At 40.6% G+C, this 15168-nt stretch overlaps 1 protein-coding gene across 7 annotated transcripts in view; it reads right to left on the bottom strand.

Annotated features, from left to right (window-relative positions):
* The window catches only part of MND1 (meiotic nuclear divisions 1), a 95796-nt gene that overhangs the window by 76707 nt on the left and 3921 nt on the right, over positions 1–15168 (bottom strand). For 5 of the 7 annotated variants that reach the window (XM_025268209.3, XM_044930560.1, XM_044930559.1 and 2 more), the window contains exons 2-3: positions 12906–12971; positions 1445–1502 (exon numbers count right to left, since the gene is read on the bottom strand). In XM_025268209.3, the coding sequence (XP_025123994.3) occupies positions 1445–1502; positions 12906–12971 (124 nt within the window). The remainder of the gene's footprint in view (positions 1–1444; positions 1503–12905; positions 12972–15168) is intronic. The other 2 variants (XM_044930562.2, XM_044930558.2) reach the window with 2 other exon arrangements.

Genomic DNA, 15168 nt, shown 5'->3' with positions numbered 1-15168 from the left:
CATTTATACAATGGAATCTTACCCAGCCATTAAAAAAATGAGATCATGCCATTTGCAGCAACATGGATGGACCTAGAGACTGTTATACTGAGTGAAGTAAGTCAGACAGAAGGAGAAATACCCTGTGACATCGCTTATTTATGGAGTCTAAAAAGAACTTTTCTGATACAAATGAACTTACAAAACAGAAAGATACAGAGGCAGAGAATGAACTGACGTTTCCATTTGTGTTCTACAGCTGCTGTAACAAATTACCGTAACTTGGTGGCTCAGCACAACGGAGCTTTTATTCCCTCACAGTCCTGGAGGCCAGAAACCTGAAGTCGAGGTGTCAGTGGGGTACTGACATTTTAAATGAACTGTTCCATTTAAAACGGACAATCAACAAGAACCCAGCGCGGAGCACACGGACTCTCCCAGTGCTGCGTGGCAGCCTGGAGGCGCAGGGGTCTGCAGGGAGAGCAGACACATGTATGTAGACACGGCTGAGTCCCTCTGCTGTCCACCTGAAACTACCACCACACTGCTAACTGCCTGTACGCCGACACAAAATGAAAAGCTTAAAAAAAAGTGGTAATCTCAGTAGAGGGATTATGAACAACTGTATTTTCATTATATTCTTCATATAACTTCCAAATCTGTTAAACATGTATAGCTTATACAATCAAAAAGTAAGGTTTAAAAAATATATATATCATATATAATGGGCTTAAGAGTTAGTCCTCAAAAGATAAACCCCAGAACCTCTGAATGCAACCTTAATTTGGAAAGGGTCTATACAGATGTAATTAAGGGTCTCATGATAAAATTATCCTGGATTTAGGGTGGGTCCCAAATGATAAGACACAGAAGGGGAGGACAAAAAAGGGGAGGCCACGTGAAGGCAGAGGCAAAGATGAGAAGGACGCGTCTAGAAGCCAAGCACTGCTGGTGACTCCAGAAGCCAGCAGAGAAGCGAGAAGAGGAAACTCCCTCGGAGCCTCCGGAAGGAACCAGCCCCGCCGACACCTCGACTTCAGGTTTCTGGCCTCCAGGACTGTGAGGGAATAAAAGCTCCATTGTGCTAAGCCACCAAGTTACAGTAATTTGTTTCAGCAGCTGTAGAACACTAACACACCAGGCAAATCCCATTAACAAATACCAGAACATACATGGACAGCTTTACTTCTTTTGAAGTCAATTACACACATAGATGGGCTTGTGTATAACCACGTGTATGTATACATGTGTGTGTGTGCATACAGGCATGCATGTATATTTCACCTTAGTTTTCCTAGAGCAGATACTCTGAACACAAGAATCATGGTCATGGCCCAGAAACCTTATATAAGGACTTTAACAAACATTCATCATCTCTAGAAATTTATGCTTCCATGAAGTGAAAGATTTGCAGGAAAGATGACCAGTATTCATCAAAACATTCTGGCACATCTTTGATACTTACTAATGCCTTTTTCTTTGGGAGCAATCTTCTCCATGTCTTTTAGTTGAAATACATCTTTCTGTTTAAAAGAGTTAAAAAAAGATGAAAAACATCTATTTACTTTCTACTATATATTTATAGTCATCATAATTATGTTTATAAAATATTGTATTAGAAAACTATGCCTGGAAAAGAACTGTGTAATAGAATCAAGAATTGTAGAGCTAGAAAAAATTGTAATTATCTTGTTCAATACCTTCAACAGAACTTAAAATGGACAGATTTTGCATGAACATACAATCCCGTAAAGTAACTGGAGGGCAGAACATAAAGAACATCTTCCCAATGAAGCATAAAATCTAGTTATGATGAATCATTTGTTAACATGAGATAACTGGCTTCTCTGACACTTTGATTTACAGAAAATACAAATAGTGCTTTGCTTAGTATATACCATACATCACAGATTTAGCAGCTCTAACTAAGACAGACAGCTGTCAAGGTTTGTTTACACTTAAGGTTTCATGGAAGAGCTACACCTAAATAAGAAAATCAGGCAATTCATGGCTGCCTATCCATCATTAACCTATACATGCTACATGGCCACCAAATGCAGTGCAAAACCTTGTGGGGAAGGTACACACATAGAATATTCAATCCTACGGCTGGAAAAACAAATCTATGCAGAACACTCCTTTCTTCCTATAATAAGCTTTGGTTGAACCGGTCAAAAGAACTTGGATAATAGAAGTGAAACATTTGAAAAGACTTAAAGTGAAAGTGAAAGTGAAGTCGTGTCCAACTCTTTGCAACCCCATGGACTGTAGCCTACCAGGCTCCTCTGTCCATGGGATTTTCCAGGCAATAGTACTGGAGTGGATTGCCATTTCCTTCTCCAGGGGATCTTCCCGACCCAGGGATCGAACCCGGGTCTCCCGCACTGTAGACAGATGCTTTACCGTCTGAGCCACCAGGGAAGCCCCCTTAACAGAGGCGGGGAAGACTTAAGTATTCAGTAATTAGAATTATTGTGATTACTGTTATGGAAATCTGGGATCTATTTCTCCCAATATAAACTTGAACTGATAACTTCAATAGGATGCAAATTTGGCATCATAAAAATTTAAAACATGATCATTCAAGGGCACTATAAGAAACTGAAAAGACCAGAAGAAAATATTCACAAAACATACCCGACAAAAGAACAGTACCCCAGAAATACAACCCCCGCAAAAAAACATGAACTGATAGATGGATAAAGGAATGGACAGATGAATATATATGATAAAGCAAGTAGAGTATAAAATGTTAATGGTGGAAACTAGAGTGGGCATACAGGTATTCACTGTGAAATTCTTTCATCTTCAATTATAAAATGTTGGAAAAAGTAACTTCATCTCAGTACACTTAAGATTTAGTAAATTCAAAAAAAAAAAAAGGATTTAGTAAATTCAAGAAAATACTGTCATTGGTCCTGTTAATAGATTGTGAAACAAAATTTTGCACACCTGGGATCAACTATTTAAAGAAAGTTCTGTAGAGTCTCAGAGAACATGCAATAACTTACTAACTTTAGGCCTTTTATGCATTAAAAAAATCAATTAATCAAACCTATTTGCAAATACCTTAGATTCTCTGGAAAAAGAACATGAATGCATTGAGACATCTGCCTACATGTGGTCATCAAGGAACAGCCCCAGACATACCAACTGCCCCACTGGGGTTGCTGTGTGAAGAAATAGGCTTGCAAAGAACTAGCCTCAGAACTGAAGTGTGGTCATTTAAGAGAACAAAGAAAAAGGTCCCAAGTAAATATTGGTTCTCCCCTACATTACACAGAGATAATAAAGAAAAGAACACAATGGTTCTAACCTTCAAAATCAAAACTATGAATAAAGATACCACTGAAGACACACAGTTATAATACTAAATTAACTTCTAATTAAGCACTTATGACCCGGGCATCGTAATGTTTCACAGATGATTTCATTTAATCCCTATACCAACTCTGTGAAGCAGGTACAAGTTATTATTAGCCTTTTGCTTCTTCAGTCAAATAACTTGTTTAAAGCCACAAAGCTATTAGGTGAGACAGACTTCGGGTACCGTCCTCTGTCTCTGAGCTGTGCTGCTGCCATCGTCTTCCTAAGAGTAACAGGCAAAGAATTCTTTTTCTATTACATTAGCAACTTCAAATAAATCTATATATGTATTCATGTGAATGAACAGGAATATATGAACATATAATGTATGTATTCATATGAACAATGAGACCAAACCAGTCATTCCTAAAGGAAATCAACCCTGAATCTGGAAGGACTTCTGCTGAAGCTGAAGCGCCAATACTTTGGCCACCTGATGCAAAGAGCTGACTCACTGCAAAAGACAGGGATGCTGGGAAAGACTGAGGGCAGGAGCAGAAGGGGGCAACAGAGGATGAGATGGTTGGAATGGCATCACTGACTCAATGGACATGAGTTCGAGCAAACTCAGGGAGATAGTGAAGGACAGGGAAGCCCAGCCTGCTGCCATTCATGGGGTCACAAAGACATGGACACAATTTAGCGACCAAACAACAGCAGCAACAATTCATATGAATGAAAATGTATAGGAATATATGAACTGGAATCAGTCAATTAATACAATAAATTCTATCTTTACATAAAAACTAATTATTGAACTTCTTTAACCTTCTAATACTTGTTACAGTCACAGCATCTTAGTCATCAGTGTCTTAATGTTATAGAAAGCAGAGTTGAAAAATGTTTAATCAGAAACAGCAATTTTGGTATTTGAGAAAATTAACAATATCATAAAGGACAAAATAATCTCCCCAGCCTTCCACTGCCTGGTAGGAATTAAATATACTTTTCTGGCTCTGAGACCATAAGAAAAATATTTCAACTCAGCAGAATAAATAGTCATAATTATGAGGCTCTGTTCTGGATTGCCAATGACTTTTATTAAGTCATTAAATGTAAGAAAGATTTGTAAGATTTCATTTAGAGGGCAAACAGGTAAAAAAAACTCACAATATTTCATTTGTTTCACTGAGAGTCTGCATTACCAAAATGAAAGTATTATCATTATTTTAAAGTTCATATTTTATTTTGCCATTTCCCCACCTACTTCGTATTTGTAAATAATGAAAACAGCCAGTAGACTGGGCCAAGCTAGACTTTGAAGATCCTGCCAAGACATAAAACATAGGAAATTAATATTTTTGTAGGTCAAAAGTTTGGATTTTAACCTGAAAATGAAGCCACCATGTAGCAACATGGTGAAGAAAAGTCTCTGGAGCCAGGAGACAGGGTTTGAATCCTGGCTTTGCCACACAGGAGCAGAAACCTCAAACGTACTTCCTGTCAGTGGCAGGCACAAACGCCTGGAATAAAGGAAGGAGGTCCAGGGAGCATCACATCACGTGTTACACCAGCAGCTCTCAGCCTTTTGACACCAGAGACCAGCTTCATGGAAGACAATCATTCCACAGACGGGGTTTAGGACGTAACACGGGCGATGCAGAGCAAGGGGGAGGGTTAGACGAGGCTGCAGAAGAAGCTTCACTTGCTTCAGCTCCTGCTGTGGCCCAGCTCCGAGGCTGGGGAACCCTATGTTATACCACACCCAGGCTGACAAATGTAAAGAGGCTGTATTTAGCACTGTCTTTATAATCACATGATCCTCCCTGGGTTTTTATCCTATCCTATCCTATCCTAGTTTTTTCTGACAGAACATGGTCCACTGGAGAAGGGAATGGCAAACCACTTCAGTATTCTTGCCTTGAGAACCCCATGAGCACTATGAAAAGGCAAAATGATAGGATACTGAAAGAGGAACTCCCCAGGTCAGTAGGTGCCCAGTAGCTACTGGAGATCAGTGGAGAAATAACTCCAGAAAGAATGAAGGGATGGAGCCAAAGCAAAAAGAATACCCAGCTGTGGATGTGACTGGTGATAGAAGCAAGGTCTGATGCTGTAAAGAGCAATATTGCACAGGAACCTGGAATGTCAGGTCCACGAATCAAAGCAAATTGGAAGTGGTCAAACAAGAGATGGCAAGAGTGAATGTCGACATTCTAGGAACCAGCGAACTGAAATGGACTGGAATGGGTGAATTTAACTCAGATGACCATTATATCTACTACTGCAGGCAGGAATCCCTCAGAAGAAATGGAGTAGCCATCATGGTCAACAAAAGAGTCCGAAATGCAGTACTTGGATGCAATCTCAAAAATGACAGAACGATCTCTGTTCGTTTCCAAGGCAAACCATTCAATATCACAGTAATCCAAGTCTATGCCCCAACCCGTAACGCTGAAGAAGCTGAAGCTGAACGGTTCTATGAAGACCTACAAGGCCTTTTAGAACTAACACCCAAAAAAGATGTCCTTTTCATTATAGGGGACTGGAATGCAAAAGTAGGAAGTCAAGAAACACCTGGAGTAACAGGCAAATTTGGCCTTGGAATATGGAATGAAGCAGGGCAAAGGCTAATAGAGTTTTGCCAAGAAAATGCACTGGTCATAACAAACACCCTCTTCCAACAACACAAGAGAAGACTCTACACATGGACATCACCAGATGGCCAACACCGAAATCAGATTGATTCTATTCTTTGCAGCTGAAGATGGAGAAGCTCTATACAGTCAGCAAAAACAAGACCAGGAGCTGACTATGGCTCAGACCATGAACTCCTTATTGCCAAATTCAGACTGAAATTGAAGAAAGTAGGGAAAACCACTAGACCATTCAGGTATGACCTAAATCAAATCCCTTATGATTATACAGTGGAAGTGAGAAATAGATTTAAGGGACTAGATCTGATAGATAGAGTGCCTGATGAACTATGGAATGAGGTTCGTGACATTGTACAGGAGACAGGGATCAAGACCATCCCCATGGAAAAGAAATGCAAAAAAGCAAAATGGCTGTCAGGGGAGGCCTTACAAATAGCTGTGAAAAGAAGAGAAGCGAAAAGCAAAGGAGAAAAGGAAAGATATAAACATCTGAATGCAGAGTTCCAAAGGATAGCAAGAAGAGATAAGAAAGCTTTCTTCAGCAACCAATGCAAAGAAATAGAGGAAAACAACAGAATGGGAAAGACTAGAGATCTCTTCAAGAAAATCAGAGATACCAAAGGAACATTTCATATAAAGACGGGCTCGATAAAGGACAGAAATGGTATGGACCTAACAGAAGCAAAAGATATTAAGAAGAGGTAGCAAGAATAAACAGAAGAACTGTACAAAAAAGATCTTCACGACCCAGATAATCACAATGGTGTGATCACTGACCTAGAGCCAGACTTTATTTTTCTGGGCTCCAAAATCACTGCAGATGGTGACTGTAGCCATAAAGTTAAAAGACGCTTACTCCTTGGAAGGAAAGTTATGACCAACCTAGATAGCCTATTCAAAAGCAGAGACATTACTTTGCCCACAAAGGTCTGTCTAGTCAAGGCTAGGGTTTTTCCTGTGGTCACATATGGATGTGAGAGTTGGACTGTGAAGAAGACTGAGCGCCGAAGACTTGATGCTTTTGAACTGTGGTGTTGGAGAAGACTCTTACGAGTCCCTTGGACTGCAAGGAGATCCAACCAGTCCATTCTGAAGGAGATCAGCCCTGGGATTTCTTTGGAAGGAATGATGCTAAAGCTGAAACTCCAGTACTTTGGCCACCTCATGCGAAGAGTTGACTCATTGGAAAAGACTTTGAAGCTGGGAGGGATTGGGGGCAGGAGGAGAAGGGGATGACAGAGGATGAGATGGCTGGATGGCATCACTGACTTGATGGACGTGAGTCTCAGTGAACTCTGGGAATTGGTGATGGACAGGGAGGCCTGGCGTGCTGCGATTCATGGGGTCGCAGAGTCGGACACGACTGAGCGACTGAACTGATCTGATCTGATCCTAGTTTTATTACTGTCACTTCTTTATCTGAGATGTCTTCTTTTTTTGAGCCACAGGGCTGGTATTTTATGCTGTTATCTCAGAAGTCCAGGTCTATAGAATGAGGATAACAATAGTAGTGATTTCAGAGGGTTAAAAATGATAAAATCAGATAAATACACCAAGTGCTTAGAACAGTGGTGTGCACCCAGGAAGAGCTCAATATTATCATTATTTTTTTCAGGCAAAAGTGGACACAATTAAATATATACTTCAGAAAGATAATTATGCCATAATGGAAAACAGCATGGAGGTTCCCTAAAAAACTAAGATAGAACTACCATATGATCCAGCAATCCCACTCCTGGGCATACATCCAGAGAAAAACATCGCCCAAAAGGATACATGCACCCCAATATTCATTACAGTACTGTTTACGATAGCCAAGAAGACATGGAAGCAACCTAAATGTCCACCGAGAGATGAATGGATAAAGAAGATGTAGTACATATATACAACAGAATATTACTCGGCCATTAAAAAGAATGAAATACTGTCATTTGCAGCAACATGGATGGACCTAGAGATAATCATACTAAATGAAACAGGTCTGACAAAGAAAGACAAATGTCATAGGTATCATATGATGCTGCTTATAGGGGGAATCTAAAAAAAAAGATTCAAATGAACTTATTTACAAAACGGAAACAGACTCACAGACTTAGAAAACAAACTTATGGTTACTGGGGGGAAGGGTGGAGAGGAGGGGCAGACTGGAGTTTGGGACTGACATGTACACACTACTATATTTAAAAGAGATAACAACAAGAAGTAACTGTACAGCATAAGGAACTCTGCTCAATATTCTGTAATAACCTAAATGGAAAAAGAATTTGAAAAAGAGCAGAGACCTGTACAGTAGTAGTAGCGTTAGTCACTTAGTCATGGCTGACTCTGCAACTCCACGGACTGTAGCTCGCCAGGCTCCTCTGTCCATGGAGTTTTCCAGGCAAGAATACTGAGGTAGATTGTCATTTTCTTCTCCAGGGGATCTTCCTGACCCAGGGATTGAACCCAGGTCGCCTGCACTACAAGCAGATTCTTTACTGTCTGATTATAGGGAAGCCCCAATGGCACCCCACTCCAGTACTCTTGCCTGGAGAATCCCATGGACAGAGGAGCGTGGTGGGCTGCAGTCCATGGGGTCATGAAGAGTCGGACACGACTGAAGCGACTTAGTAGTAGTAGTAGTATAGGGAAGCCCCAACATTACACGAACATATCATAAAAAAATAAAAACATAATCAAATGGCTAACCAGCTATGTGCATTGGAGGTGAATATTTATATATTAATGTCTGAGAACTACTGTTGAATTATTTACCCCAGACCTAAAAAAATTTCAATAAAGTTCATAAATGTATACATAAACAGTTATGTTTACATAAACACACACAGACACTACCAAAACCACAAGAGAAATTTTTATTAATCTAACCTTAGATTTACTTAAAAAAAACCTACTATAATTATTTTACCTTTTACCCATTATAGGAATAAAGCACTATATATGCAAGTAACGAGATGTGCTGCATTGAGAACTCCTTGTAAAACGAAATAAGAATGTCATTGGATTTACCACAAATGGTAAGGCCTTTCTGATATTACTCCTATAGAAAAACATATCACATTAAAAAAAAATCATACACTATAGCTATCATTATTTGCATCTACCATAATTATACCTACCATTATTTAACTGATTTATATGTGTGACATTAACTTATGCAAGCTTCCACAACAAGTCAGGGATAGGGTCAAGAACTCTAAATCTGAGTCAGGTACAATCCAGGAAGAAATCACTATGGTGAGCCTGATATTAAAGACTAAAGTTTTCTGGCAAGAACATGAAAAATGAAATAGTATGGCATCATATTTAATCTTTCAGAGCCTCAAGATAATATTCTATACTGGATACTACCCAGCAGTATTTGAAAACTTGCAGATTATACTATCTTTCAATTAAGTTACCAACATAACGCTATCAAGTGAGGCAGAGTGTGTGCATACGTATTAATATGTATGTGTATGGAGGCATCCTTATATACATATGGAGAAACCAGAACACAAATAAATGATCACCAACCGACGTGCAAATGAGAAGTACACAACTGAAGAAAGGAGTCTGGTGACACACTCCACACTGAGGCAGACCGAACGTGATGCCCACGTGCGCACCTGTGCTCAGTCGTGTCCAGCTCTTTCTGACCCTATGGACTGGAGCCTGCCATGGGATCTCCCAGGCAAGAATCCTGGAGTGGGCTGCCATTTCCTCCTCCAGGGATCTTCCTGACCCAGGGATTGAACCTGGGTCTCTTGCATTAGCAGGTGATTTCTTTACCACTGAGCCACCTGGGAAGACCCTGCTATCCACCCTGAGTTGGAAATCTAAGGGCCACTGAAATGTTAAATGATAAAAACAGTATGTTTTTTTCTATTTTGTTCAATAATGTATTTAGAACTATGCCTGGAAATTAATAGATGCTTATTTGCTGAATGGATTAATTAATCCATGTTTCTGATTTTGATACATGACCATGGAAAGGGGACAATAAGATAAGTCTTTCAGAGACAGAAAAGCATCCGTGTCCTCCTTAAGGGAAGGCCTTTGCTGCCTTATTTATCTTTGTTACATTAGCATCACACGGAAGATGTACATGATATGCATTAGCAGAATTAAAATTAATTCAATGGTGTATTCTGTGGAAAACTAAGAAAATACAAAAAGTGGCTGACGTGCTCCTTCCTCCTTTCAAGTATCCAGTCTGCTAGTATCAGTTGCATTTAATCACTGAAGAAAAATAATACATAAGCTCTGAACTATCATCACGCTATATGGAGCTGCCCGTAACTGGGTTAATAAAATGTAGGCATTAATTTATATAATGTATGCTTTAAAGCATTTAAATATGAATGTAGTCAAGAGACTTAAGGCTTAGGTTATGTCGACATTTCAAAGAATACTCCATTTTTCATATGTGGATGATAGCTATACAACTCAAAGGTCTATAGTTAGTGCCACAATTTTGAAGAAAGCTGTGCTCCTGACTGAAACCTTCTGAAGTTTAGAAGGGTAATACGGGACACATAGAGTGTATGGCAGAACACTTCCAGTGTATCACATATGAACATTTCTGCAGCAAAACATACAAATATTCAGATAAACAATAAGTGTGACCATCTTATGTTAGGCAGGGTTAGGTTTGGCTAGCTTGTTAAAGCACTTTTTAGTTTTCAGGGCTTACTGGACTCTTGTTCTGTAGACAAGGGACTGTGGATTTATTTCATACTTGTTTATCCAGCCAGAAGCTTTGTAACAAGTTTATCTGTAGCATATTTTTCGTCTGTCTCCCATACTCCAAGTCTTAAGTTAGTTTCTATAAAACACGATCTACAAGTTTATAGGTTAGACCTATGATGCTAAAATTACTGAACTATTTGTCCAGATTGTTACCAACAAAAGGGTAACAATCCATGGCAGTTATTTTTATGCTGTAGTTGTAGATTTACAAATCATGTTATAATTTTCTTTGCATCAATATTTGACAACTAAGGCACAAAATACTTTGACATCACTTGATGACAAAAACATCTAGAAAGCACGGTTATCAGTAATTAGATATTAAGGTCATAATAAATTGTGAAAAAAATATGAATTGTGTTCTAAAATGTAGGATTATATGGCAAAAGTTAACCCTTGAAACCATTCCCTCCACAAATCCTTGCCCAGGTCAGTAGTGCACCACAGCGTTTAACGATGCTGTAGCTAGACACCCAGGTTGGAATCTTAGCTCCATCATCTACTGGCTCTAGGGCAAATAAACTAAACTTCCTACACCTCTGGATTCTGTATCTATAAAATAGGGACAATATAATGCAACCCTAGTCAAGGCTATGGTTTTTCCTGTGGTCATGTACGGATGTGAGAGTTAGACTGTGAAGAAGACTGAGCACCGAAGAATTGATGCTTTTGAAGTGTGGTGTTGGAGAAGACTCTTGAGAGGCCCTTGAACTGCAAGGAGATCCAACCAGTCCATTATGAAGGAGATCAGCCCCGTGATTTCTTGGGAAGGAATGATGCTAAAGCTGAAACTCCAGTACTTTGGCCACCTCATGCGAAGAGTTGACTCATTGGAAAAGACTCTGATGCTGGGAGGGATTGGGGGCAAGAGGAGAAGGGGACGACAGAGGATGAGATGGCTGGATGGCATCACGGACTCGATGGACGTGAGTCTCAGTGAACTCCGGGAGTTGGTGATGGACAGGGAGGCCTGGCGTGCTGCGATTCATGGGGTCGCAAAGAGTCGGACACGACTGAGTGACTGATCTGATCTGATAATGCAGTCTGTTCCTTCCTGAGGTAATTGTAAGGATTAAATGAGCTCATATATGGAAAGTACTTAGAACAGTGTCTTCCTTGCATCCCGTTAGACTCTATTACACTGTTACCCTGTTTCAGGAACATCAAAACATTAGCATTACTTTTCTGCTTCCCTGAATTAGAATCGAAGCTCCATGAGGGCATGGCCTTTGTCCATCTACTTCATTGTTATGTCTACAGATTCTAGAAAACTTTCCAACTTTGTTCTAAGTCCTTAATACATATTTTGGGGCTGTTATTACTATTAATAAATCTCATATCCAGATATAAGTGAACAATATACAGCAGCATAATTAATGTGAAAAAAACAAGATGTGAGACCAAGCAGTAACACAAGTTTCTTCTGTCCACAACTTCTCTGATCATCTGCTTAGCAAACAACACCCTTCCCATTTTAAAGGTGCTGTGAAGCCTTTCCTGAGCCATTGCATTGAGATTCATGCTCCTGCAGTGTTTGGCACAGGAGTCCATTTAAGCAATTGTCCCTCTATACTGTACGGGAGATCCCTGTATATGTATAAACAAATCACTCTGCTGTACCTGAAACTAACATAACTCTGTTAGTCAACTATGCTCCAATATAAAGATAAAAAAAAATCATGGTGCCAGAGGGTAGGGCAGTCTGCATAGAAAAGTGAAAGTCGCTCAGTCGTGTCTGACTCTTTGCGAGTCCATGGACTGTCGAGTCCATGGAATTCTCCAGGCCAGAATACTGGAGTGGGTAGCCGTTCCTTTCTCCATGGGATCTTCTCAACCCAGGGATTGAACCCAGGTCTCCCGCCTTGCAGGCGGATTCTTTACCAGCTGAGCCACAAGGGAAGACCAAGAATACTGGAGTGGGTAGCCTATTCCTTCTCCAGGGGGTCTTCCCAACCCAGGAATCGAACCCGGGTCTCCTGCATTGCAGGCAGATTCTTTACCAACTGAGCTATCAGGGAAGCCCCTGAATAGAAGAGACTCTACAAACACTGGGATAGGGTTCTTTCAAGCTCCACAGCCCACAGGAACCACAAATGTTGGTTGAATTTTACTCATTCTTCAGGAAATTGGTCGGTATTGATTTCTAGTGAAAAGGTACAGTTAACACTGGATGACATATGCTTACAGAGAAAACTGCACAAAGTACTAAAAATCTTAAGGGAAACAACTTACCGTCTCATAAAATATTTCCATCATGCGGGTTCTCTTTTCCTCTGCACTTAGTCCTTTTTTCTTCGACTAAAGCACAAAAGTTAGGCATAAAAGTTAAAAAGTAAACTGCTTTAAAAACAAAAACCAAAAACCAATGCTTTTTAAGACAACTTGGTTCGAAACATTATTAGAAATAATGCGCGACCTCGTCTGAGACAAGAGGGTTAATAAATCTCATAGCCAGGCCTCGTGGTGGGTGCTGCCGCTATAACAACTCCTGCGGCTGAGACAGTCTGGCATTTTGTAGAAATTCATTATGTATCAAGTGATCAATAAATCACTGTATCTACCTTCCAAAGAGTTCATTTCTCAAAGAAAATAAACAGCCATAAAATGCTTCTCATTGATGAACAGGTACATGCATAAATTGCTACCCAAGACAGAATGAATTAATTCTACCCAGGAAAGAGAGAAGGGTTAGCTCGGGAGGCAAGAGATGAGCGGGATTTTGGCAAGTTGAGAAACAGTGAGGAGGGTATCCTGCACAGACCACACACAGGCACAGGGTTATGAAAGTTCACGGAATGCTCCAGAGAGACAAACACTTAGGGACGCTTATCAAACGAATGAGGGTGTACAGGGAGCGGCAGATGAGATGAGAGAGGTTGTCTGGGGCCAGATTACGGCAGGCTGACTGTCCAGGCAACTGAGGAGCGACAGGGCAATTTCTAAAACAGGGAGTCAGAGTAACGTAGCATTGTGGAGGGCAGGCTGGAGGAAGGAAAACATAATGCAAGTGGAAAATAAAAGCCTACTTCAGGCGATTATTATCCTACCCTTTAGCCAATCTGAAGTTAAGAAAGGAATTTGGAATTGTCGTTGTGAATGCATTCCAGAATATACGGCCTAGAAACGCACACACTCATTTTCACAGCAAATTATCCAGTGTTCCTTGATGATTGTATAGGTAAAATAAGTAGCCTCAAAGTTAATATTTCTCTCTTTTTCCTCTGTCCATTCTCAAACACTGCAGTTTCCCAGGTTCTTTCTCTATTGATCCCCTCATATTCTTTCTTTGATCTTACCTGTTTTCATGCTAAGACCTCAAACCTTTACATCCCTGGGCTAGATGGGGGCCTGAACTCCAATCACATTTAACTACCTGCCTGCTGAACAGCCTCAAACTTGGGAGGTCTAAACTGACCTCTTCCTCTCCCATACCTCCTTCCAAACCTGCTCTTCTGGATCCTGAGTTCAGTTCAACACCACTTGTTACCCAAGCCAGAGGCCTGGCCGTCACCCTAGATTCCTTCATCTCCATTTCACATCCAACCAGTTACCAAGTCCTGCCAATCTCCGTGCTAAGCTGTTTCTCAAATCTATCCTGTCTGCTCCACCCCTCATGCCTCCACCTAAGCTCAGGCCTACTTGAGATCTGCAGTCTGCTCACCACACTCTGTCCCTCCAAGGCCACATTCCATGCTGTCAAAAGGCAAATCTAACCATGCCTCTCCCTTGCTTAAAACTTTTCAGTGGCTCCCAAGTATCCAGGAGAATCCAGTCACCCTCGAATGACAGACAAGGCTCTCTACCATCTGTCCCCAACCTACCTCTCACAGGTCCACTCCCCACCTCAAGTTTACCATAACATGAAGAGCTAAGCAAGTTAAGCTGTAATACAAAAATCACTTGTAGTTCTCCACCTGCAGCACGCTCTTTCCCATTTCTGTGCCTTTTTTGGTCCCATGCCACAAGGTGCAGCTTGTGTGACCTGGGATTGAACCTGGGCCCTCTGCAGTGAAAGTACAGAGTCCCAACCACTGGACCACCAGGGAATTCCCTCTGTGCCTTTTACAAAATGCTGTTCTACCTAAAACACTTTCCTCTCATGCAAATCAAAACCACAGTGAGATGCTCACCACACCTGTCAGAACGGCCATTATCAAAAAGACCGCAAATAACAAATGCTGGTGAGGATGTGGGGAAAAGGGAACCCTCGTATACTTCGGTGGGAATGTATACCGGTGCAAAAACTGTGGAAAACAGTACAGAGCTTTCTCAAAAAACTAAAAATATAATCCAGCAATTCCACTCCTGTGTGTATATTTCCCAAAGAAGCACAAATTCAAAAAGATACACACTCCCCAATGTTCATCGTAGCATTATTTACATTTGCCAAGATATGGAAGTAACCTGTGTCCATCAAGGGTGAATGGATAAAGATGTGGTGTACACACACACACACACACACACACACACAGATTCTTATGACTCGATCATAAAA

Source organism: Bubalus bubalis, chromosome 17 (genome assembly GCF_019923935.1).
Source record: "Bubalus bubalis isolate 160015118507 breed Murrah chromosome 17, NDDB_SH_1, whole genome shotgun sequence".
Classification (NCBI taxonomy): Eukaryota; Metazoa; Chordata; class Mammalia; order Artiodactyla; family Bovidae; genus Bubalus; species Bubalus bubalis.
The sequence above is the reverse complement of the archived record's forward strand: the minus strand, read 5'-3'. Positions and strand labels throughout refer to the sequence as shown.